Source organism: Pelophylax lessonae (genome assembly GCF_965119305.1).
Source record: "Pelophylax lessonae genome assembly, chromosome: 3".
Taxonomy (NCBI): Eukaryota; Metazoa; Chordata; class Amphibia; order Anura; family Ranidae; genus Pelophylax; species Pelophylax lessonae.
This window is the reverse complement of record NC_138770.1, coordinates 627,201,603-627,229,395: the sequence shown is the minus strand read 5'-3', so window position 1 is coordinate 627,229,395 and position 27,793 is coordinate 627,201,603. Positions and strand designations below refer to the sequence as shown.

The following is a 27,793-nucleotide window of genomic DNA, read 5'->3' as shown; positions in this document are numbered from 1 at the left end:
ATTCCTGGTGTTGATCAAGACATTATCAACCAGACTGCAGTTTAACCCCTTGATTTTAAATTTTGCAAGCACCCATTCGTTCCTCAACAGCTAACCATGTAAGTGCTTTTTGTTTCACTGTATTTGAAATCCTTTTTTCTTTTTTTTTTTTTTTCAACTGGCTGTTACAACACTGATATTATTAAAACTGTATTATATTCACAAATACATGACGCTCTGATTATATCCCATATCAACAGAACACCACTCAAAGCCACCCCTGAGGAAGAAGCTCCATAGTCTTCGAAACGCGTCGGCTTTTGGACTTCGTATAATGTGGTCGGTTACTGTTATGGTATTAATGTCTCATGCTTGCAACTGTTTTTAACTTAAATTTTGTTTGTCTATTATTTCTGTTCAATAAATATATTATCCGATTATTGAAATTCTCTATTACTTTGTGCCTAAAAAATCCCACCCCAGGGGAACTTCCCATTATTTCTATTTCCTGAGTGTGTGTTCCAGACTGACCCCGGCTTCCATCCTTACCTTCGCTCCATGTTGTTCCTGCGACCTTATCTTCCTCTCATCTCCTGATCCTTATCCAGACTCGTGTCATCCAGTGACTACAGTTATTCCTGGACTTCCCTTCCCATTGTATTCCTGCCAGTCCTGCTTATTGGAGCACCTTCCCTGCCAAGCCCCCGTGCACAGATTCGCAGCCCAGGTGGCTTTCTTACCTGGTCACCTTGGACTGTGGATATCTGCAAGGGTGAGTGTACATCTCTGCGTTACAGACTCCAGCAAGGTAAGCCCTGACACTACCAACCTACAATTATTCTTGCTCCCACAGACTGGCTACAGTATGTGCTCATGTGGTACACAGCTTAGTCCTGTCAATTCAAGAAGGTGCTTCTAACAACAACTCGTTAAATGTATAAAAACACTTGTCCACAGAATCTTTCTTCCATTCAAACTTTATGATCATGGGCAAGACCAAAGAGCTGTCAAAGAACGTCGGGGACAAGATTGTAGACCTGCACAAGGCTAAAATGGGCTACAAGACCATCAACAAGAAGCTTGGTGAGAAGAAGACAACTGTTGAAGCAATTATTTGCAAATAGAGCAATACAAAAATAACCATCAATCGCTTTCGGTGTGGAGCTCTATGCAGGGTCTCGCCTCATGGGGTAAGGATGATCATGTGAAAAGTGAGGGATCAGCCCAGAACTACACGGGAGGAGCTTGTGAATGATCTCAAGGCAGTTGGGACCACAGTCACCAAACAAACTATTGGTAACACAGTACGCCACCATGGATTGAAATCCTGCAGTGCCCGCAAGGTCCCCCTCCTCAGGAAAGCACATGTACAGGCCCCGTCTGAAGTTTGCTAATGAACATCTAAACGATTCAGAGAAGGATTGGGAAAAAGTGCTGTGGTCAGATGAGACCAAAATTGAGCTCTTTGACATTTACTTGACTTGCTATATTTGGAGTAAGAAAAATGCAGACTAAGACACTAAGAACACCATCTCTACAGTGAAGCACGGAGGTGGAAACATTATGCTTTGGGGCTGTTTCTCTGCTAAAGGTACAGGTCGACTTTGCCGCATTGAGGGCCAATGGTCGGGGCATTGTATTGTAAAATCTTTGATGAGAACCTTCTTTCCTCATCCAGAACATGGAAGATGGGTCGTGGATGGGTCTTCCATCATGACAATGACTCAAAACATACCGCCAAGGCAACAAAGCAGTGACTCAAGAAGAAGCAAATTAAGGTCATGGAGTGGCCTAGCCAGTCTCCAGACCCTAATCCTATATAAAAATTTATGGAGGGAGCTGAAACTTCAAGTTTCCAAGCAACAAGTTATTTATTTCAGTAATTCAATTCAAAAAGTGAAACTCATATATTTTATATAGATTCGTTGCACACAGAGTGATATATTTCAAGTATTTCTTTCTTTTAATTTTGATGATTATGCCTTATAGCGTGTAAAAACCTGATGATTTGGGGAGCCATGTCATTTGCTGGTGTTGGTCCCCTGTTTTTATCAAGTCCAAAGTCAGCGCAGCCCTCTACCAGGGAATTCTAAAGCACTTCATGCTTCCCTCTGCTCACCGCCTTTATGGAGATGATGGTTTCATTTTCCAGCAGGACTTGGCACCTGCATACATTGCCAAAAGTACCAATTCCTGGTTTTAGTGATCATGGTATCACTGTGCTTTATTGGCTAGCAAACTCGCCTGAGCTAAACTCCGTAGAGAATCTGTGAGGGTATTGTCAGGAGGAAGATGAGAGACACCAGACCCAACAATGCAGATAAGCTGAAAGCCACTATCCAATCAATCTGGTCTTCCATAATACCTCAGCAGTGCCACAGGCTAATCGCCGTTATGCCACGCCACATTGATGCAGTAAGTCATGCAAAAGGAGACGACCAAGTATTGAGTGCACTCTATATTGTACATGGACATGCTTTTCAGTAGGCCAACATTTTTTTTTCTTTTTTACTTGTCTTATGTAATATTCAAATTTTCTGGGATACTGAATGTTGGGTTTTCACAAGCTGTAAGCCATATTCCTCAAAATTAAAAGAAAGAAATGCTTGAAATGTATCACTCATAAAATATGAGTTTCACTTTTTGAATTGAATTACTGAAATAAATTAACTTTTGATGATATTCTAATTTTATGAGCTGCTCCTGTTTACCCAGTGAAGTGAACAGCCTCAGATGATACACAGAGATGAAACAAATCTCCCTATATAAGTTTTACATGTATATCTGCTGTCTTCAGCTTTCTACACTCTTTAGAAAGTGCAGCTACGGTAGTTGGAAATCTTATTTCCTCTTCCAGCAGTGGGTGTAGAGTCTGGGCTTACACTGTGTGTGAGCTGATTGGAGGAAAGGTACACACCCCCCTCCAGATAGGCAGAGGAAGGAAGAAACATGCAGAGCTGCAGTCTAAATAGACCAGCTCTCTGCTAAGCTCCCTCCCGACACAAATTTTTAGCTGTTGTTATCTCGTGGGTCGGTGAAGTGACTCTGCTGATAACAGAGGAATGGAGCAGCAGAAAGACATGGCGCTTTGGAGAGAGATCAGTAATATACAGTATGTGCCTAGGTCAGATTTCATGAATGGGGTTTACAACCCCTTTAAGGATTTAGAGAAGATATGTAAAGAAGAGTGAACAAAAATCCCTCCTGAAATGTGTGCAAACATGGTAACCAACTACAAGAAACGTCTTACCTCTGTGCTTGCCAAAAAGGGTTTTTCCACCAAGTACTAAGTCGTATTTTGCTTGGAGATCAAGTTCCTATTTTACTCACTGAACTGCAACTCAATTTATAACAACTGTATCATGTGTTTTTTTCTGGATTTTCGGTTGATATCCTGTCTCTATTATTTAAAATACACCTATGATAAAAAAAAAAAAAATGATACACCCTTCATTTCTTTGTAAGTGGGCAAACTTACAAAATCTGCAGGGGATCAAATAATTGTTTCCCCCACTGTATATGGTCAAAAACCACGTTATAAACCACGGGGCCCCATACAGCCAACCTGACAGGCCCTCCGAATAACCACAGTTTACTATGTTCCAGTTATGAATGAATACAGTGAGTGATTGGTACCAGTTCACTCATTATGTTCATTCAAGAAAGGAAGGGGCTGGTAGATATGACATGACATATTTACTGGACCTTTCTCCCACTGTCCACCCTGAAGGATCATATTGTGTGATTGCAGCTGCCGTCAGAACAGAGAGGAGGGAGCACTGCAGGGTGGGGGTCTAGGCAGCAAGGGGAAACCTATGGTGCAGAGTAAGGGTGATTAGTGCTTCCAGGGGGGGGGGGGGCAACTAATGGAACTAATCCCCTGTATGGCTCTCTCTGCTGCAGCTGAAAGCCAGCGGGAGGGAGAGGAGAACAAACCAGCTTTCAGCTGCTGATCACCCTCCCTGCCCACATATGATTCACCCTGCTGGTCTGGGCCCCATACAGGAGAACTGGTGGTACCCCCTTATCCACGGCTCTGGATGGTCAGGTGTCCATCAGCTTTTGCCTGAGTAGTGTATATACAAAACAGAAACTTCCTCTAAAGGTTAATGAAGATCTATTCATACATGTAGATACATCAGTGGGCATGAGCACGACCCTTGGAAAAAGGGTACACTGATCACCTTACGTAAATAGTGTTACCTAAAGTCTTTTTTGTCATTAAAGAGATTGACTGAAAACAGTGATTGGAACTTCATAGCCAATTATAAAAAAGAAAATTAGAAGAAAAAAAAAATCTAAGCCCTATGTCCAAAATCATTCTGCTCATCATTCCACAGGCACCATAGGGTTAATCTTATCATAATGTTCTTACTTGTACCTGTTCCGTGTCATTATCTCTCTGGGACTGCCCTGTGGTTAAAGCATAAAGATGAATTGATCATATTCTCCTATGTGTACACACAGGATCGCCGTTTGTCACCAAGGACGTTTCGCCTGCTTCACGCTGCTCTGGCATCTGTTTCCACGGCTCTGCTTATCCTCACCAACCTAGTGTTCCTGGGTGGAGAACACGTTGGAAAGATCTACTGGGACAGACTGTTTGTACACGGTGAGTACCTTATAAATGATATATTTTCAACAAAGCGGCGAAGTGTTAAATGCTTTCATGCTCACCTTCCTGCTTATCCACCTGCCTTGAGGAAATTAAAATATAATTTAAAACAAAAAATGAAAGGGATAAGCACTTTTTATTGGTGGCTGAGCACACATAATTTTTCTTCCTAACCCATTAAATGTTCAGATACTGTGCTTGTATAATGATGTTAAAATGCTGAGGTTGACATATGTCAGCGCTGTAGGGTTTTGTCTATGTTCTTACTCCTTTCTGAGTAATTGTAAATGTTCCTTTTTTAAATACAGATAATAAAAAAAGAGATTACTGTATATATGGTTGTAACTGAATTTAGAGTAATTAGGTTGATGGAAATGAAACTAATAAAAGCAATAGTGGAAAAACTGGTCAACAAATTAAGGTGTTGCTAAAGTCAATTTTTTTTTATATTAAAAAAAACAAACACACCTACTTTGTGCAGTGGTATTACACAGATTGGCCCCGATCCTCCTGTTCTCAAGTCCCCCAGTAGAGATCCTGGCCCTCCTCTTCTTCGTGTGTCCCCATAGAAAGCTGCTTGCTATGGAGGCACACAGTGTCTGCATGTCCTGAGCTGTGTGTTTATGGTGCCGTGCTCCATAGACTTACACAGCAGGACTTAGCCCCGGCCCACACTTCCCCTTACAGCGTTTAATTGACTGTAGCAGGAACCAATGGCTCAAGCTGCTGCTCGAGTGCTGTGTGAAGAAAGAGAGGGGAGAATAGATGCATATACACACAGCGCTGGGTCTATTCTTCCCTCTCTTCCCCTTCACGCTTGGATGGGGATAGGGGCAGAGAAATAGAAACTGTTTTTTACCTTATTACAAGGAATGCAGTAAGATGAAAAAATGTTTTTAGCTTTAGTATCACTTTAAAGCTCAACTTTTCTTTTTTGTATAGTCCTATACCCCACATCTTAAAAATTGTAAATTACCTTAAAATACCCTTCCTGCTTCTTGCCCAGTAGTGCTCTGTGCTGGCAGAGCTGAGTAGCAGCCACACCCCTCAGCACAAGTATCCTCATACAGACTTGCAGCGAAGAAGAGGGGATGTGTATGAACACGGGTTTGAGTCTTACTGTGGTTGCTCTGGTGCCTATTGAGCCAAACACTCATATTTAGACTCTCTTCACAGCTGCTGTAACAATTGGGTGAAGGTAAGACTATAAAAATGGTATTGGTTAACACAAAGGTATTTAAATACATATATATTTTTGTGACTTTGATAAGGCCACAAGGCAACACATAGATCTCGATCTACCCGTCGATCCCAGGCAGGAGATGGGTAGACCCAGGGCCGATCCTAGGGTAGCAGACGCCTGGGTGCAGAAATATTTATGGCGCCCCCCCACGTGGGCGTGGTCATCTTACTAACTCCTCCCCTTTTCCTAATGGGACCTGGAGGGGGGTCTCTCCAAGGAACACAGAGAGGGCTTCTGTTAGACTGTCTGTTAGAAAGACCCCCCCCCCCCTACCAGGACCCATTAGAGACTACAATGGGGTTGTATCATGGGACCTGGAAGGGGGGGTCTCTCAAGCAGAGGTCATCTCTGTGTGCATTTTAAAGTCTATGTTAGAAAGACCCCCCACCAGGCCCCATTAGAGACTACAACGGAGTCTAATGGAACCTGGAGGGGGGTTTATCTTACAGAGGCCCTCTCTGTGCCTATTGGAGAGTCTCTGATAGAAAGAGTCCCCTCCAGCCCCCATGAGAAACTACATTAGAGTGTCACTGAACAATAGAAAAATAAACCATATTATATTAATTAATAGCACTTTGATGCCAAGGCCCAAGACTAGAAGACTTCACTTACCTTAAATAATGGGTACTGGGGCTGGCTGCTGGTCCTGGGGCCTGGCTTCTGGGACTGGGTCCTGGCTTCTGGGGCTTTGCTGCTGGTCCTGGGGTCTGGCTGCTGGTCCTCCTGATTCCTGGCTGCTGGTCCTGATTCCCGGCTGCTGGTCCTGGTTTTTGGGGCTGAGCTGCTGGTCTGTTTTCCGGTTGCTGGTCCTGGGGTCTGGCTGCTGGTCCTCCTGGGGTCTGGCTGCTGGGGCCTTGGGGCTGGCTTCTGGTCCTGGGGCCTTGGGGCTGGCTGCTGGTCGTTGATTCTTGGCTGCTGGTCCTGATTCCTGGCTCCTCTGTGGTGTGCCGGTCTCTGTGGTGTGCTGGGCTGTGGTACCAGTCTCTGTGGTATGCTGGTCTCTGTGGTATGCTGGTCTCTGTGGTATGCTGGGCTCTGTGGTATGCTGGGCTCTGTGGTATGCTGGCCTCTGTGGTGCCGGGCTCTGTGGTCTCTGTGGTGCTTGGCTCTGTGGTTCCCAGGCTCTGTGGCCTCTGTGGTGCCGGGCTCTGTGGCCTCTGTGGTGCCGGGCTCTGTGGCCTCTGTGGTGCTGGCCTCTGTGATGCTGGCCTCTGTGGTGCTGGCCTCTGTGATGCTGGCCTCTGTGGCGCTGGCCTCTGTGGCGCTGGCCTCTGTGGCGCTGGCCTCTGTGGTCCTGGGCTCTGTAGGGGCAGTGCTGTGCTCTGTGGCGCTGGGCTCTGTAGTGGCAGTGCTGTGTTCTGTGGGCTCTGTGGCGCTGGGCTCTGTAGTGCCAGTGCTGGCTGTGGTGTGGGCTCTGTGGTGGCAGTGCTGGCTCTGTGGCGCTGGGCTCTGTGGTGGCAGTGCTGGCTCTGTGGTGTGGGCTCTGTGGTGGCAGTGCTGGCTCTGTGGTGGCAGTGCTGGCTCTGTGGTGGCAGTGCTGGCTCTGTGGCGCTGGGCTCTGTGGTGGCAGTGCTGGCTCTGTGGTGCGGGCTCTGTGGTGGCAGTGCTGGCTCTGTGGTGGCAGTGCTGGCTCTGTGGTGTGGGCTCTGTAATGGCAGTGCTGGCTCTGTGGTGTGGGCTCTGTGGTGGCAGTGCTGGCTCTGTGGCGCTGGGCTCTGTGGTGGCAGTGCTGGCTCTGTGGTGTGGGCTCTGTGGTGGCAGTGCTGGCTCTGTGGTGTGGGCTCTGTGGTGGCAGTGCTGGCTCTGTGGTGTGGGCTCTGTGGTGGCAGTGCTGGCTCTGTGGTGGCAGTGCTGGCTCTGTGGTGTGGGCTCTGTGGTGGCAGTGCACGAAGGTCGATTAATGTAACCCAGTCAGCACGGAGTCCCTCCTTACATCAGAGTCTGCAGAATTTCCCCTTACAGTGCAACTGAACTCTGACGGGGAATTCTGCAGATCATGCTCTAAAGGAGAACTCTGATATAAGTTAGGGGCTCTGGTGACCAGAGACCACCTTATATCAGAGTCCATAGCGTTCACCTTTGCATCAGAGTTCTCACTTATTTAAGGTCCGCAGCTTTGCCCTTTACATCAGAGTTCCTCTTCACGTCAGCGTCCACAGAGTTCCCCCTTGCACTATAAGGGGAATCCTGCAGACTAATGTAAAGGGGAATGCCGATAACTCTGATATAGGGGGGACTCTGATCACCAGAGACCACCTTCCGCAGAGTGAATGCACTAAGGAAGGGGTGGGTCCTGATATATGGGGGAACCTTTATATCAGTGCACCCTACCTGGCTCCACTGACTTGGACTTGCCTGGCAGGGGGGCACTAATGTGGGCACCTAGGCGATTGCCCTACATCTCTATCAGTTGTTTAGCAGCCAGCATCTCATTGATTTTGGGTGGGGGGGGGGGGTGGGGTTAACAGGATACTGTATGTCCTAGGGGGGCTTTGGAAGGAGAGATGACTTGTGCTGGGAGTGGGGGGGATGGGGGTGGACTGATTTCATATCCAACCCCCCTCCCCCAGCATAAGTCATCTCTTCTTCCAAAGCCCCTCTAGGACATACAGTATTCTGTTAGAACTTAGAGCCCTCCCCACACACACACACACACACACACCTAATTCCCTGCAAGTAATAACTTTTAGCTTGTCTCCCTCCCTCACTCTCCTTCCTTGAGTGCCTCTGACCCCCCCCCCCCCCGCAAGAGTTATGTATAGTGTGTGTGACTGTGTGTCTGCTCTAATCACAGACCTGAGATCCGCACGGAAGATGGACACTCCACAGCGATCTCCTCCTCCCAAGCTCCTCTGTTTGTATACATCAGACAGAGCCGAGGGAGGAGGGGCGGGTTCACTCTGCTCTGTAAAGGGCGGCTGGAGGAGGCAGATGCTGGGTGCCGTACAGAGCAGCCAGAGAGAGATTGTAGCGTGTGGGACATCAAACCACCCACAAAAGCTACGAAGTAACATAACGTCTCTGGCTTCTCCTGCAGGACTCGAGCCCTGACTCCGCCTGTGTGCCGGAATTATAAAAAAAAAAATAATTGTAGCGGCTGCAGTGAGACTCCCGCGACTTGCGGGAGATTAAAGTTATGTGCGGCATGCGCCCCCCCTCACGCGGCGCCTGGGTGCAGTGCACCTCCCGCACCCGCCTCGGATCGGCCCTGGGTAGACCGTTATCCTTCCTTGCCAATCCCCCTCATTTACAGGACACTTGGCAATGCACAGCAACAAATATCTAGTAAGATTGTGATTGGGTGGGGGGGGCATTGCACAAAATTGACTACAGGTGATACAACGGCACGCTGTACGTTGGCACAGGATCTTGTATCTCCTAGCAGTGATTTCAGGGACTTAGACTGACCATGACAGCATGGATCTGCTTCCACACTTGGTGTTGTCAGTTTGATACACAAACTATGGGGAACTGTCAGGATCGCAAGGTATTTAGCAGCAATCTACCAAATAAAAAAGCTAAAGACCACATTTACTAACTAGTATGTGAATAACAAAATACATATGGATCTTTTATATTTGAACTAACATTTACTTAAATAGCAAAATAATTACAGGATAAATAATAAAATACAACATAATAAAAATGTAAAAAGTATAGCTATGTTCCTTTGATAAAGTTATTTGTGCACAGCATATTTGTGTGTGTCTGAGACCAGCAGCACAAAGTGTTTAAAATTTGAATCTTTGTTAGTCTACTGGTAGAAGAGGAGAGTAGGGTGAAGGGATGGTCTTCTTCTGCAAAACAAAACTATACGTTTTTATAGAATTACAGGTTCTCTGGTAAAATTATTTTCTTTATCTTTATCAGCTATGATATAAAACAAAAGCTACTGATTCCAATAGCAGTAGCTTTTTGTTGACCCTGTAAAGGAGAGGTGTCAAACTCCATTTCATTGTGGGCCGCATTAGCATTATAGTTTCCCTCAAGGGGCCGGATGTATCTGTATGATTATATAAATGTACCTATTCTTGATCATATTAAATAATTGCCTCTGCATTCGTTTATTAATGGTTTGAGTAATAATTTAAGACTTAAGCTGTGAAGGGCAGGTGCAGACCCGCATGGAGCCCACTTACATTGCTGTAGCAGATGATGCAAGTCTGAAAAGTCTGCTGGTATTATCCACAAGACACTTTATTGGAGACTGCTCAGACAGAACATGGTTCTGCCATGGTGTTCTGTCTGAGCAGTCTTCAACAAAGTTTCTTGTGGAAGATGACAGCAGTGTGCAACCCACTTTTTCAACTGGCATAGAATTGAATTATTCTCATAATAATTAGTCCCCCACTTTCCCTTACATGACAAAGAAACCCTCTACTTTGTCCTGTTGCCAGGTAGAAGCTAGAGGCAGAGCTGCAGAAGCTTTGTGAGAACCACATGATATGGCCTGGAGGTCCGGATTCGGCTCACGGGTCTTGTGTTTGACACATGTGCTCTAGAGGGTGTTGCTGAGCCATTTCCCACCCAATAATGGTTTTGCACAGAGCAGCTCTGATCCTCCCCTTGGGTTCCCCTGCTGGCGCTCCTGGCTTTTTCTCTTCAGCGAGTACCTCCATAGGAAGCAAGTTCCTATGAGGCCACTTGTGTGAGCTACTCTGCCTGCATGCACATAGACACAGAAAGCTTTGCTCGACCCCACCCCTCACTCCTTTGTCACAGGATTTGATTGACAGTAGCAAGAGCCAATAGCTGTGAACAGAGAGAGCAGAGACCCGCTGCTCTCTGGCACAGAGTTGGATCAAGATCTGGCTTATTTAAGTATTTTGGTGGGGGAGGACTGGGGGGATTTCGGTCACAGAAGGTTTTTCACCTTAATGCAGAGAATGCATTAAGGCAAGAAAACCTTAAGCCTTTAGAACCACTTTAAATTACATTCTGCTTTATTGGGTTTAATGACACTGGGCCTGTGTCCTGTCAAAGATGCTGCAACTTGAATGTTTTTAATGATATTTATTATGGCCGCTTTGTTACTTCAATGTGGCCTCCCCAAGTGGTTCAGAGTTCATAGTGATCCCATAGTTCATTAGACCACAATATTGTCATACAGTCTAGTCATGGCGCTCCATGATTACAGGCATATTATGCCTATTGACTCCTTAATTTATGGTAATATTAAACCACTACAACCCCTTCACATCTCCTGTAACATATCATGTATTAAATACAACAGTATGAGAAAACATATAACACACTAACCTCTAAAACGATTAAAAATACCATGTTACTCATGCAGGAGCCCTCAGTTGTGATTATTATATAAACCAATACTCTTTTATAGTACCTTAGATCAGGGGGTCTAAGTCTGACAGCATTGTGCTAATATTAATGGTTAACACAGTTGTAATTGCCAACCTTTTATTAGCTACTATAGATGACTTAAAGTGACTGTAAACCTCTGAAATGAAAAATGAACAAAGCATTATCCTCTATTGTGTGTACTTGCCTCAAGCCAAAGCAGCTACTGTGACTTCTATCTGCGCTGTCCTCCTTCTGCTATCTGCGTGAGTCAATTCTGATTATTTATGCTGACACCAAGCAAACCCAGAAATTGGCCCCTCCCGTCTCCAGCCCATAGCAGATAAATGCCAGCCTCAGCTCTGTATGTTTTCCTAGAAGACTGTGTAAAAGGGGGTGGTCCAATCCTTCCACTCAGGTCTCAGATTACACTAGAAGACTGTGTAAAAGGGGGTGGTCCAATCCTTCCACTCAGGTCTCAGATTACACTCAGCCCCCCCTCCCCCCCCCCCCCCCCCGCACTATGCTGTGCCATGTATGACATCATACCCCCACTGCCTTCTAAATCTCGGAAATGCTGTGTAAACTGTGCACTGCTTTAGAGGGCCGCAGATAGGTAAAACTTTATGTAGGAGGATTTGTTTCATCTCTGCATCACCTGAGCTAATAACTTCACTGAAAACATGTAAGGGTTTAGAGCCACTTTAATACAGAGGGTCAGATACCCAACTTGGGGCCCTTTGTCACTTACTGTGCAGCCCTTGGGGACCCTGCAGACAGTAGTTTGCTTCTCAAACTAGTGAAAGAAAAATATATTCTTTAGAATGGCTCCTAATAGGTAATGCCAGCATAACCAAACTAAGTTTGGTCTGTTTCTTTTATACTATTTTATTTTGTTGTACTATCCATCCCTTTTAACTTTTTATGTTTAGTTGTTTTTTATATAAAGGATCTTATTGAGAGAAATATCAAATATGGTACATGTAATATGTAAGGGGGCTGTAGGTAGCACAAATGTGGAAGCAATACTTTATAAGGGGCTGTAATAGCAGGGATCTGTAGCAGTTTTTTATAACCTCAGTCTTTCTACTAACCCATAGAGCCGGTTCACATTAGCGCAACACGACTCCTTACTACTTCGGGAGGCGACTTGTCAGTCCCGTGCACCACGACTTCGGAGCGACTTGCAGGGACTTCACTTAATGGAAGTCTATGCAAGTCGCTCCGAGGTCGCCCTGAAATAGTACAGGACCCTTTTTCTAAGTCGGAGCGACTTGTGTCGCTCCTATTAGAATGGGTCCTGTAGCGGTCAATTTCGGCCATACAACCAGGAGAGGGCCTTTGGTTGTCCTTAAAGGCACAATTTATAACTAGAATCGCCCATGTCCTCAGCTTGAGCTGCCATCGCTTTGAAGATGTTATAAACTCACACAATCCTACTTTTTTCCCAAGAGAACCTAGCTCTGTGGAGAACAACTAGTAACCTACAAATTGGAAGCGCCATATCCCAGATGCCCCCCTACCCCCCACCAGTTTTGTAAGAATTCAAGTATTCACCAACCCCCCAAACCCCATGACCAACCTCGCTGCTGCAACATAGACCGCAGCTGCAACAACTTTTTTTTTTTTAATGTAATACCTCCCAACAACCATTGACTTACAATGAACTGCAAATCTAGGGTCAGTGGATGGGGAAACGTAATCTTCGCCTGAACCTTCTGGAATGAACAAGCAGCATTCTTTAAATGAACAACCCTTGCTGCTCCACCTTACCTATATGACCTTTAACCATGAATCCAGTAAGATCTACACCCTTCCACATTGAACTCACATTTTTAACCCTTTTCTGATTTGTCCCTCAAGCCGGCCAGCTTCTCGAAGCCTTTATAGAGGGGTGAGCCCTCTACATGGTTGAGGAAAGGGAATGCAATTTATATGCGATCTGAGCTGATGCCAGTCAGGGCACATTCTATGTAAGCCTAACTATTGATGTGTGTGTGGCATTTTAATATTTAATAAAACAGTTTTGTACTATTATGGGTGTCTCTGTTTTACCTCCATATAATCAACATCGGCCATCCGAGAGGGAATAGAGAGGTGTAGACCTATCCAGGTGTTCTGATTGCTGATAAGGTTGTATGGTCCCTGGGACCTGGGGCTTCTGGTGAGCAGATTTATGAGTCTTATCATGAGGTGGAGCACTTGAATCATAAAAAGAAGGCACAGTGTGGGTGACAGCATTTATTGAGCACTAATTTATTCCACTTAAGAAAACTTCTTTGTATATGGATTGTGAATGCTTCACATTTATTAATTTCTGCTAGTTATATAGCAATAACGTATTGTTGTGTTCACACTATTGGCACCTTTGTATGTTATTTTCCATTATATCTACATTAGCCATCACTTAACAGCGCCTGCTTTATATGTATTATTTTTCTTTATAAAATATAAATCATAGCTAATCTTGATGGCAATGTTTTTCACATAAAAATCATCCAAAGAAAATAAATGAATGTCTGTAAGAGAGCTCTCCCCTGTCCGCCCGGCATATCGTGTAGGTAATGTCACCAGTGTGCATCCTAGTTAACACGTTTCAAGGCCGTACCCTCTTCTTTAGACCTCTTTAGAAGAAGGGTGTCTATCCTTGAAGCATGTCAACTAGGATACACATTGGGAAGAGATAACAGGGGCATTTACTAACATTTGAGTCTGTTCTGGATGATTGTTAGGTGACATGTATTGCTATAAAGATGACCTGTGAGAACCTGTCATTTATATTTAATAAGGTTTTATTGATGATACTTTGTGATGCTTGCAAAATTATTCCACGTCTGAAGGAGAAAACTTCAAAGCTGTGGATACATTTTATTTTAACAACACAAAGAAATTTGACATTGATATAAACACAATAATCTGTAGCAGGATTGTTTCCTTTTTACCAAATGAGCGTTGTCAGCTTCTGTTCTTTAGTGACCAGTACCAATTTCTGGCATCAATACTCTGTAAATCACTGCCCCAGAGCAAGCATGTAGCAAGCAAAGTTAGCTGTCTGAAGCAGGTCCCATATTTTCGATAATTGCCCCTCCCTTTGTAAAAGCCCTACTTTTATGCCTGTCAATAACAGTGATTTATGCTCACATTAAATGTATGTAGTTTGTTAGTCAAACAAGCAATCAAACAGACTTAGCAACCGATTAGTGAACCACATTCTAATAATTGTGTTACAGGTGTGTTATTGTGTTACAGGTGAGTATTTCCAGCCAAGTGATACCATCTCTTCCCTGCAATGTTTTACCAGGTTCATTAATAACATTTTCTATATTTCTAGATCGTAAGCTCTGACGAGCAGGGCCCTCTAGTTCCTCCTGTTTTGAGTTGTATTGTAACTGTTATAAGAACTTCTAAAGCGCAGGCAGAAGAAAAACTAGCTCAGTCTATGAAAAAGGGGGATAAGACATTCTTCAGATATATAAATGAAAAAAGGAAATTAAAACAAGGAATAACTAAATTAAAAACAAAGGACGGAAGGTATGTAGAAGAGAATAAAGGGCTAGCCGACTGCCTTAATGAATACTTCTGTTCAGTTTTTACAGAAGAAAAAGAAGGAGAAGGACCTCCACTTGAAAGGATGACTAATGAATCATTTGATGCATGTGTCTTTACAGAGGAAGACGTTCTAAGATTGCTGTCTAAAGTGAAGACAAATAAGTCACAGGGTCCTGATGAGATACACCCAAAATTATTAAAAGAGCTTAGTGGTGAGCTGGCAAAACCATTAACAGATTTATTTAACCAATCATTAGTAACAGGAGTCGTCCCGGAAGATTGGAAATTGGCAAATGTCGTGCCCATTCACAAGAAAGGTAGTAGGGAGGAATCGAGCAACTATAGACCAGTGAGTCTGACATCAATAGTAGGCAAATTAATGGAAACCCTATTAAAGGATAGGATTGTGGAACATCTTAAATCCCATGGATTGCAAGATGAAATACAACATGGGTTTACTTCAGGGAGATCATGTCAAACAAATCTTATAGATTTTTTAGACTGGGTGACTAAAATAATAGACGGTGGAGGTGCAGTAGACATTGCATATCTAGATTTTAGTAAGGCTTTTGACACTGTCCCACATAGAAGACTTATCAATAAACTGCAGTCATTGAGCATGAACTCCCATATTGTTGAGTGGATTAGGCAGTGGCTGAGTGACAGAAAACAGAGGGTTGTAGTCAATGGAGAACATTCAGAACAAGGTCATGTTACCAGTGGGGTACCTCAGGGATCTGTACTGGGACCAATTTTGTTTAATATCATCATAAGTGATATTGCAAAAGGCCTCGATGGTATGGTTTGTCTTTTTGCTGATGACACAAAGATATGTAACAGGGTTGATGTTCCTGGAGGGAAACGCCAAATGGAAAAGGATTTAGGAAAACTAGAAGAATGGTCAGAACTCTGGCAACTGAAATTTAATGTGGATAAGTGCAAGATAATGCACCTGGGGCGTAAAAACCCAAGGGCAGAATATAGAATATTTGACACAGTCCTGACCTCAGTATCTGAGGAAAGGGATTTAGGAGTAATTATTTCAGAAGACTTAAAGGTGGGAAGACAATGTAATAGAGCAGCACGAAATGCCAGCAGAATGCTTGGATGTATAGGGAGAGGTATAAGCAGTAGAAAGAGAGAAGTGCTTATGCCGCTGTACAGAACACTGGTGAGACCTCACTTGGAGTATTGTGCGCAGTACTGGAGGCCATATCTCCAGAAGGATATAGATACTCTAGAGAGAGTTCAGAGAAGAGCTACTAAACTAGTACATGGATTGCAGGAAAAAACTTACCAGGAAAGGTTAAAGGACCTTAACATGTATAGCTTGGAAGAAAGAAGAGACAGAGGGGATATGATAGAAACTTTTAACTACATAAAGAGAATCAACTCGGTAAAGGAGGAGAGCATATTTAAAAGAAGAAAAACTACCACAAGAGGACACAGTTTTAAATTAGAGGGGCAAAGGTTTAAAAGTAATATGAGGAAGTATTACTTTACTGAGAGAGTAGTGGATGCATGGAATAACCTTCCTGCAGAAGTGGTAGCTGCAAATACAGTGAAGGAGTTTAAGCATGCATGGGATAGGCATAAGGCTATCCTTCATATAAGATAGGGCCAGGGACTATTCATAGGATTCAGATATATTGGGCAGACTAGATGGGCCAAATGGTTCTTATCTGCCGACACATTCTATGTTTCTATGTTTCTTCCCTCACATTGTAAAGCGCTGCGCAAACTGTTGGCGCTATATAAAACCTGTATAATAATAATAATACTTCACATGCCACTTTCAATGCATAAAATCATCTTCGACTGTGTAGTTAGGCACAACTTGATTACAGAGGCTTCTAAAAAAAATAAAAAAATAAAAGCCATTTTAAAGTTACAGAGTGACGCACGTTGCGTCTTTTTAATTATAATGTATCTAAAACCTTTAAACTATTTATGCGCTCTTTTTTTGTGCTTATTGGAGGGTCTGGAAGTTGTTGTAGATTTAGGTTTTTTGTTTTTAATCTGCTTAGGAGATCCAAGCACACAAAATTCATTGACGGAAATATGAATTATTCATTGACTCTTGCTTCTCAAGTGGTGAAATCTGAAAGAGAATTTATCATTGTTTTATTTATTTGAAGCCATATGTGAAAGTCTAAATAAAATTTCCAGCAAGTGTTAATTTATTTAAAGTATTGGGTTTTATTATCAGAAATGATAGAATTCTTGCTGCCGTGAGCAGCCAGATCCTCTCTTTTAGGTCATTAGTGCACTTTAGCATAATAAAAGGCAGAGACTAACTGACTGCTGTGGGCAATGTTGGTAATAGGTATCAGTGTTCTTAGTTATAGCTCATTGATTATGTATATACATAAAGTTGGGTATATTTGTTGTTTATAAGCTTGCTGGTTTTCCGTTGTAGCAGCAGAACACAAATGTATTTAACACCCGAGAAACTGCAGTAAAAGACTGGGGTAAGCTTATAGTAGAACTTAAAGTGATATTAGAGGCAGAATTTATATATATATATATATATATATATATATATATATATATATATATATATATATATATATATCACATCACACTTACCTGCTCTGTGCAGTGGTTTTTGAGTAGAGCAGCCCTGATCCTCCTCTTCTCACGTCCCCCACTGGTGCTCCTGGCCGCTCCCTACTACCCAGTACCCCCAAAGCTGTGGGGGCACCCGAGCAGGCTTGCTCCCAAACTGCTGCTCTGCGTCCATTCACACACGCAGCGCGGCTCAGCACCACCACCCCCCCCCTCTCATTGGCTCACTGGCTATGATTAGAGTTGGGTAAACAATTCGGCCTGTTCAGGGAACACCCGAATTTGCAGGGTGTTTGGCAGTCGTTCGCTCCAGCGAACATCCTGCAATGTATTGCGCGCTTCGAGTCATCAGCTGTCAATGGGTTTCCCTTTTGTCAGCTGAGTAAAAAAAAAAAACATTGCCGTTAAAAAAAAAAGTAAAAATTGAAAAAAACCAGCATGGTGTCCCCTCAAAATCCACACCAGACCCTTATCAAGGCATGCAGCCTGGCAGGTCGGGGAAGAGGGGGACGAACGAGCGCCCCCCCCACCCCGAACCATGTCTAGCCACATGCCCTCAACAAGGGGGGGGGGTGGGTGCCCCAAAGCACCTTGTCACCATGTTGATGGGGACAACGGCCTCACCCCACAACTGTGGCCAGTGGTTGTGGGGGGTCTGCGGACAGGGGGCTTATCCGAATCTGGATCCCAGCCCCTCCTCCTATGTGAATGAGTATCGGGTACATAGTACCCCTACCCATTCACCAGAAAAGTGTCAAAAAGGATTAAAAAACACACAGTTTTTGACAATTCCTTTTTCAAAAAATAAAAAAGAGTGTCCCCCCATGTGGATCCACCGTCAATCACGCCGCAACCCCAAAACATTGTGACCGACATGAAGGCTGGCCACCTGCCGTCATGGAAACAGCATGCCCGGTACCCAAACAGGGGAAAAATTCTAACCCGAATGGCAAAACCCATTGAAGTCTATGGGAGCCTAACAGGAAAAAATGAAAAGTGCCCATTTTGAAGGCTTATATGCAAATAATTGGCCATAAAATGGGTATGGGGGTCTGGGTACTGCCCTGGGGGACATGTATCAATGCAAACAGTTTTTTCAGGAGCATTGGTTTTAATGATGCTTAAAGTGCAACAATAAAAATTTAAAATTCCTTTAAATTTAGTGCCTAGGGGGGTCCCCTTAGTCTGCCTGTATAATGGCGCATCTGTACTATGTATAGATCATGCTGTAGCAAAAATGACATTTATAAAGGAAAAAACAAGTCAAATTCCATTTAAGTTGACTCACGGTTACAACTGCCAGCACCCGGCTATTGAAAATAAAAAATAAAAAAACAACGTGGGGTCCCCCCCCCGCAATCAATGTCAGGCCCCTCAGGTGTTCGGCCCATTTCTGGCTATGATTTGCAGTAGCCAGAGCCAATGGCTTTCACTGCTGTCTCAACCAGTGGGAAGGAAGAGACCCAGGAGAGCCGCTGCTCTCGTGCACATCTCTGAATCGGGATGGGGCTCAGGTAAGGATTAGGATAGGGCTACTGCTGCACACAGAAGGTTTTTTTTACCTTCATGCATAAAATGCATGAGCCTTCACAACCACTTTAAGGTTTTTTTTTTCATTCTGGATAAAGAAAGAGAGGATTATAACGTCTGCCAGTTTCTTTTTTTTTCCATCTGTGTCCCATTGGGGAGATTTCCCTTCACTTCCTATCCCATAGCTAAAACAGGAAATGAGAGGAAATTCCTCCAAAGTGAGAGAATTGGAACTAGTTTTCCCATTGGAAGATTGCCCATCTATTCCTGTTCTGGGAAACCCCAAAAGTTAGTATTTACTTTCACTTTCTGTGATAATAGTAATCAGGACAAATAGAGAGTGTGAATCTTCCAAACTGGGGAAGAGACAGCAACAACCTGACAGGCGTTCTAATCCCCTTCTACTCTATCCAAAGTTAATTTAATAAGAAAACATTTGCCTTTATCTATACTTGAAGCTCGCCATGCACTAGTAAACTTTGAACAAACATTCATACCAATATTTGTACAAACCTTTGTAAGAAAATTCTTAATGTCAATCAAAAGTACCTGAAAATTACGTTTGTTTTTAACATTCAAATTTAGAAGGAATGTAATTTCTTGGACGATAACCACATTCAATGTTAGAAGTTTGTTTATTTGAGAAAAAATATCCATTCTGGTCCTTCGACTGTGGTAGAAAATGAACAGCAATTTGACACCACTAACAATTAGGAAATCAATCGAATGTTCTTAAAATAAAATAATAAATCTAAATTCTACCAGTGCGTGGTCAGTTTAAGAATTTTAAAATCCAGTGAAAACCATGGGAGTGTAACGGAGCAAAACTCTCCAGCTAAGATTACATAACCTGAAATACAATATACCTTCTAGGACATATATGATTTTATTATTTTGGCAAGAATGCTGATTTTAATAACACACACACAGGTTGATACTTTTGATACGTACAATATAATGTACATACAATCATGGTAAAATATGAAAACCACATCAGAAGTCACATCAGAGAAAAATGCCATAATGGCAAAGCAAAATGTATACCACGTTATTACATATAACATAATAAATATCCCGGATGGTGCAAAGTGGTGTCTTTAGATTGAACATGCAGGTGTCATATAACCATGACCAAGACCCCATGAACCAACAGGACGGTCAAACAAGCATTCCCATGAAGGAATCTAATAGTCTCCCAATGGTCTGAATCGATCCCAGAAAGCCAATTCCTCTGTAGGATGGTGAATAGCTATAAAAAAGCAAATAGAAAGAATCTAGTGCTCTCGCTGACATAATCCTGCCTAGGATGTCACGCGTACGGGGAAAGGAGCCACGCATGACGTTACCCGTGACCATCTTTTTGGATTATATGTGTATACACAGAATGCTCATTTGTGCATTTGTGACAAGTGCCAGAAGTGTAAGTGATTTTACATTTATTGAATAAATGATTATATAACAGAGAGCTCTAGATTCTTTCTATTTGCTTTTATATTGCTATCCACGATCCTACGAAGGAATTGTCTGTCTCGGCTCCACTCAGACCATTGGAAGACTATCAGATCTCTTCATGGGAATGCTTGTTTGACTGTCCTGTTGGTTCAGGGGGTCATGGTCCTAAGGTAAGTGGCCATCTGTTTGTATTGTGGGGGTACTGCACATTATATGACACTTGCAGCATGTTCAATCTAGAGACACCACTTTGCACCATCCAGGATCTTTTTTTTATGAACTTTTTATGGAACTTTCTTTTGGACTCTATCTTATATATTTTATAAGATCTATATATTTTTATTATAAGATTGTTTTCTGTGCTGCACTGTTTTCATTTATTAGCCTTTTTGGAGGTGTTGTGTAATTGGCCTTGAGTGTTCAGCTGCAATTATTAGTATTTACTCAGGATTGTTTGCGCTGATTATTTTTAGTTTATATTACATACAACATAAATTATGCTTTATGAGAACGTGAGGGATGACTCACATATCGGACTCATTTAGGTGTTCTCATTTGTCATCTCACTAATCTATGCCAGATACATCAGCTATGTCTATTTCCAAATGAACAATGATGGGAAAACATCTGCTAATGTGTCACATAGTCCCCCAGTCAGGAGCATTATTATTTTCCTCCTTAATAATGAATAAAAGAGAATGCCAGTTTTGTATTTAAAATGTTATAAAAATCTGATTTTTCTTTCCTTAAAACGCTTGCAACAGTACTCATTTTTGTTTATAGCATATTCCAGGATTTTCACCTTGCTCCTGTAATTGGCTCCTTGACATTCCCATACATCTGAACAAAACTTGAGGTTAAACTTTCGGCACCCCCTGCAATGTGTTTAGGCCTAAAGCTGACGTTTTTTTTGTTTTTGTTATACAGCACCAGGGATATAACTTGTCTTCAATAAAGGGTGTCTTATGCCCGGTTGGCTGCTCCATGCAAAAATATGTAGATGGAAAAGCTGCGCTACACAATTGATACACTGAAAATCAATTAGCAATAGTTCAAGTACTCAGAGGTTATAATAAAAAGTCCAAACAAATAGCACAGATTGAACATATGCATTCAATAGGACAGTCCAGGAAATGAGGATTCCAATAGTGCAGATGAAGAGATGGTAAATCCGCCACCAAGGGTCACTTCTAACAGCCACAGTGAAGCATGCTATGCGCTTACCAGATAAGAAAGGATAACCAGCATTGTATACTCTCAAACAAGCCAGATACGGAAGGGACCACCTCTCCTGACCAAATCCTGTTGGGTACTAGGAACCACCACATCCAGCAGGAGAAAGCACCAGCCGCCTCGTCCAAATTGTTAATTGGCCATAAATATGCAGAGAAAGAAGGGGCCACAATAAAACGTCTTCATGGGGAATCGATCCCCATGAAGACGTTAGTTGTAACGAAATGTACGTAGGGAAGGCGTGCTGACGTCACTACTCTACATCCGGAAGCCGGGCGGCAGCGGTGTTTTTTGAAATCCTTGACAAACGCATATCATCTGAACAATTGTGAGTGTATTTCTGTGGTTTTACCTATTAAATTGCATTAGACCATCTGCACTATTGTGGCCCCTTCTTTCTCTGCATATTTATGGCCAATTAACAATTTGGACGAGGCGGCTGGTGCTTTCTCCTGCTGGATGTGGTGGTTCCTAGTACCCAACAGGATTTGGTCAGGAGAGGTGGTCCCTTCCGTATCTGGCTTGTTTGAGAGTATACAATGCTGGTTATCCTTTTTTATCTGGTAAGCGCATAGCATGCTTCACTGTGGCTGTTAGAAGTGACCCTTGGTGGCGGATTTACCATCTCTTCATCTGCACTATTGGAATCTTCATTTCCTGGACTGTCCTATTGAATGCATATGTTCAATCTGTGCTATTTGTTTGGACTTTTTATTATAACCTCTGAGTACTTGAACTATTGCTGATTGATTTTCAGTGTATCAATTGTGTAGCGCAGCTTTTCCATCTACATATTTATTCATAGTGATTCCCACTACAGCTGCAGCTTTTCATTTGTTTAGCTTAGCGCAGTTATTTATTTTTTACCATGCAAAAATATGTAAAAATTATAAAATATTCTCCACATTGCAGTTAGGTCCTCCCTACAGAGCTGACGTTCCAGCCCTGGTTAACATCAATGTGAAAGAAATGCACTGTACGCGCACCCTTTCCACCTGCCTACTTAATTCATAAAGTTTTATCGGTTAAACTAGATGGACTTGTGTCTTTTTTCAACCTGACTAACTTTGTAACTATGTAAGTTCCTAATATTCTTTCTCAAGATGCAAAACATTCTGTGAATGGAGGACAGGTAGATGAATGACTGGATCACAGAAAACTTTTCAGTGCCATTCATTTTGAATGGAACCATAATTCAGTGCAATGGACCAAATATCAGGGTAAAGCCTCGTTCATACGGGGCATATGAATCTGTGCCCAGTGTGAGGGCTGAGTTTACCCTTACAGGGATGCACAGGTGTTCCATGTATCCCTGTGCAGGCAGTCTCAAAGCTGTCAATTGGGATGACAGGGCTGCATGGACACAGCTACTGCTCTCAATGTGACATCAGTGTGGGTGCATAGCTCTGAATGCACCCAGGGCGCTTTTGGGACTGTGCACCTGCACAGATGTCACTCATTCCCTGGTTATCATCTAGCTCCTTTGTCCCCAGACTTCATTCCCTGACTTGCCCCTTTAATTTATTGAATTTAAGTTCTTTCAATCATGAATGCTTAGCATCACATTTTGACGTTACCAAGGGCAGTCTGTATCAAGGAGTGATGTACAGACAGTCTCCCCCGAGTCATATTCTGCTGGCTTTGCCAAGAGAAATACTGAGACCCACTAGTAATGCCACTGGGTATAAAATAATATGTAATGAAAGTGTAAACATTTTATTTAGAGTAGAAGTTCACCCAAAACCTAATTAACTCTTAACCTACATACAAATACATTCTAAAACTAATCTATCTAGCCCCGTAAAGAAGAATTCACTATACATACCTTTTCTGCAGCTACTTGGGTCCGGTCCCACACTGAGCTGTCACAGCAGCCTCAGTGTGTAGGTGTGTGCAAGGAGAGGCAGCCGACAAAGCAAGCCCCATAGTAAGTTCATGGCTGATGTCACTTCCCAGGCATTTCCCAACTGCTGTTGGTTCTCTCCTGCACACTGCATTCCCCGCTGGAGACCAGATCGGCTTCAGAAAGGATACTGTATGTATGTATTATTATTATTATTATACAGGATTTATATAGTATGTATAGCAATTTTTTCTTTACAGGGTTGGATAGATTCGTTTTAGAATTGGCTGGGAGTAGGTTTAGAGTTAGTTAGGTTTTGGATGAACTTCTACTTTAAATATTAAATTTAATATGTTCATGAAGGGGGGGGGGGGGGGTAGAGACGAAACAGGGAAGGCAAAAAAAAAAAAAAAAGGCAGAACAAACTTCACCTTTAATAGTCAATGGACACTAGTGCACTTTAAGTAAGGCTACATTTAATTTTGAGTATAGGTCTACATTGACATTTCGAAAGTAGCATATTTTTAAACCATGTATAAAATCTCAGTAGTCTGAGGGTAGGTTGATTTATTCTAAGAGCAGCCTGGGTAAACAATATTATTCTTTTATACTTTGTTTGGGCTTTGCAGCCCTTTTGTGGCTCGGCACGCATCAGCTTCCTCTCTTTGTTGCTGCCGGTCTCCAGCGTGGCTGATTCTTGCGGAGGCAGCCGTCAGCTCCTGGCAGGTGCGCTCTTGGCAAACATCTGAGCCACTTTGCAAAATCAGAGCTCAGCAAGTGCTAGCCGTCGTTCCAGAACATTGTGCCAGCTCAACTTTTCTTGTTTATTTGGAGACTCTATGTGGTCCTTTTCCCTGGTGGACAGCTGCCAGTGCAAACCAAGCTGTAATTTAGCAATTGTTAACACTTTTTTCACCTTAATGTGACTACAACATCATAATTACCACTTTTAGAACTCAAGCTTTGTGGTTAGACGGCCAGAATGTTTTGCATACTCCTTCCTTTTTATTGTTTATTACTGTATTTGGATCAATATTTTTTAGCATACATTTGAATCAAGCCAATCGCATTCATCATCATGGAATAGATGTGCTAGTGTTTTTTTGAGTTGGCAGCACTGAAGTGGATGCAAAACTGCGGCATTTGATGGCTGACAAACTAGAGCTTTGTGTGTGTTTTCACCACAAAATTTCTCATAATAAGAGTGGGGTATGGGAAAAATAATAAGGAAATTTACTGGAACAGCCAAAATCCAGGGGTTTCTAGCTGTTTGAAAACTTAACCAGACTCCCTTACGCGACACGTTCTCTAAATCAGAGCTTGTTTATGCCTGGCCCAAGCTAAACCCTTTCCTTAGAGACTATACTTAGTAGTCTTCCCAACGTGACCTCTAAATCCGCATAAATCGCATCTGGGTCAAGGTTAATTTTTCTCCCGGTCCTTTCTATAGTAAAAATGATATCAGTGCCATGGTCAGACCATGACCTCACTTTAATACACTGTCACATGTGACTTATGGTCCCTCAACAGTTCCCTTTTGGCACATCCCATGATCCTAGAGAAACTCAAAATTATTACTAAGGAATATTTCCTCACTAATAAGGATTCTGTTTCATTACCAGCAGTGTTGTGGGGGAGGCATACAAGGTGGTTTTTTAAGGGACACCTAATTCAGATAGCTTCCCAATGCAAAAAAACGCAAAATAAACACAGCCTTCAATTTGAATTGGAATGCATCTCACAACTTCACAACACTAACCCTAACCTATATAACCACACCTAATTAGACAAGGACAGAATTAAATCTATTTGACAGATGCTGTCGAAAAACAAATTCTCTGGATGGAACAAAAATTTTATGCACAAAACAACAGATCTAAGATTATGCTAGCAAGATGCCAACAGTACCAAGGCATGACCTATTACTCTCTACACCAACCAGAACAAGCTAACCAGCAATCCAGTTAGAATTAGCTCAGTGTTTTAGAGGCAGATATCTCAACTTTATGCACCCCCCCACTCTGGTTTTTCCACCTCAAATGTGGAGGAATTCTTTGAACGGCTTTATCGGTCCACCATCTTGAAACATCATAAAACAGCCGTCAAAAACTCTCAAATCGAGCGGGTTCGTTTGGGTAGTCTCAATTCTTTAAAAAAAAATAAAAATTCTCTGATGTTCTCATGCTTGAAAGTTTCCATCATTATGATTACCCAAACCAAATCAAAACCAATGAACCAATTCCTGGTTCAGATATATACCTATTTTTTAGGCCTTATTATTGAATACTGACATTTAGCAAAACTTTTAGCCACCAGAATCAATGTGTTTCTTTGCAAACCCATTCACAAAGATCATGAGTGTTTCATATATATTCAGCAGCATGGTTAAAATGTGCTGCTATAAAACTAGTTCATCTGGCCAAATCCAGGTCCCTTGAGACAATGTTACTCAATCTTGATGGCCGCAAAGCCTTTGATACCATTTCATGGCCATATACTGTATGTTTATTGCACTCCGCAGATTGATTACTGCTTTGTATGCACTCCGACAGCAACTCTTAAAGGCAAACTCCATGTCACGTACCTGGTCAGAGGTCAAAGTGCTGAGAGGGCTCCTCCTGTGGCTAAGTGCATTACACCCCTGAAGATGGTACAGGAGGTGCATTGCCTAAAGAAGCACAAGTTGCCAGTAGAGTACCGAAAAGCTGGACCAGTGAACACCTGAAGAATGCTGGGGCAGCCCGGATTCACAATCGGGCAGATGTCTCTCAGGAACTCCAGAAGTACTTGGCAATAGTGCACACAGGAGGTGGTTTTGGAAGCCAGGCCAGAGGTCATACACAGGTGTTTAGTCTCTAGTAGAGGCAAGTAGCAGCAACAAGAGCAAGCTGAAGTCATACACAGGAGTGCAGGTAAAACGCAGGCAATTGGTAGCAAGCCGGGGTCATACACAGGTGGTCAAGCAGCAGCAGAGTCAGTAGAACAAGTCAGAGCAGAGATCAGACAGGTCAAGGGCAAGCTGGGTCAACAACTGGAATTCCAAGGAGATATTCACAGACGCTCGGGAACACTGGAAGGTTGATGACAATCCAGCAATCTGGTGAATACAGCAGCAGTCTTTATAGGCCAGAGAGTGGCCGCATCTGTCGCATATTGCATTTGCCATTGCGCACGCGTGTTCGCCAATTCGCGCATTTGCGTTAGCCGATTCGCCATTCTTGCCCCAGGGCGTACGGGGATGCGCCGGATGCATCTATTTCTAGTATTGGCAACATTACCAGCTCTCCTATGGCCATTTCCACACTCCACTTTTGTGGGTGGAAAATAGCAAATAAAAATATAGCATATAAAATTGCTCCACTTTGTATTTAAATGTTATTAGAAATTACCTTTCTTTTTCAGTCTGCAGTGTTGTAATTTTCTGTAAAATTCAATGCAGTATAGCAACCTGGAGGCTACCTGGTGTACAGAACACACTGAAAAATGTAATTTCCTGCTTCTGTGATTGGCTCACTGATTTTCCCAGAAGTCTGCCTTTAGGTACAAGTCAGATTTTATGCATCTTCTGCAACGAATTTCACTTTTGGTGAGGTACTCTCAAAAGGTTAATTACTCCTAAAGGCATTCTGACCCTGCGGCTTTCCTTATTCGCAATTTGCAAATGATTCAGCTTATTAAAGTTATGGTAAAGCTTTACATTTTTTTTTCATGAAAATAATAAACATGCTATACTGTACATACAGTACCTGTTCTGTGCAGTTCGTTTTGCACAGAGTGGCCCAGATCCTCCTCTTCTCAGGTCCCATGCCGGCGCTCCACCTGGTTCCTCCCTCCTGTCAAGCTGCTTGCTGTGGGAGCACTTGAGCTGAACCGCTGCTCTATGTGTGTTCATTCACACACAGAACCGCGTTTCTGTCCCACCCCCTCCGTCTCCTGATTGGCTTACTAGCTGTAATTGACAGCAGTGGGAACCAATGGCTCCTGCTGTTGCCAATAGCCAATCATGAGTGTGAGTCCCTGGAGAGGCAAGGCTCTCGTGGACATCGCTAGATCGAGAGGGGGCTCGGGTAAGTATTAGACGGGGCTGCTGCACACAGAAGTTTTTTTTTTTTACCTTCATGCATAGAATGCCTTACAACTACTTTAATAATGAAAACGTCACACCCATTCAGATTCAGTTTGCACAATGACATAAACAAACTATTTTTTCGTCATCCACTGTACCTCGCTTGCTTCTTGCTTGCGGTATTTCCAAAGCCGTGCTTTGTACGCAATGCGCATGCGTGAGATCAGGAGGCGCAGGCTGGGTAGCACCATAACCCAGTAGGAGCCACAAGTGGGGTTCAGATGCCCACACTGAAGATGGGATCGCGCTCACTGGGGAGAGATGAGTGATTTTTTTAAATAAGAAAGATAATGATAAAACATACATTTATTACTAATACCGTTCTGTATAGAATTAGTCGCGACGATCACATGTTTT

General features: G+C 42.9%; 1 protein-coding gene across 1 annotated transcript in view; it reads left to right on the top strand.

Annotated features, from left to right (window-relative positions):
- The window catches only part of HHAT (hedgehog acyltransferase), a 651,154-nt gene that overhangs the window by 443,011 nt on the left and 180,350 nt on the right, over positions 1-27,793 (top strand). The window contains exon 11 of the mRNA XM_082249768.1: positions 4,447-4,591. Within this exon, the coding sequence (XP_082105894.1) occupies positions 4,447-4,591 (145 nt within the window). The remainder of the gene's footprint in view (positions 1-4,446; positions 4,592-27,793) is intronic.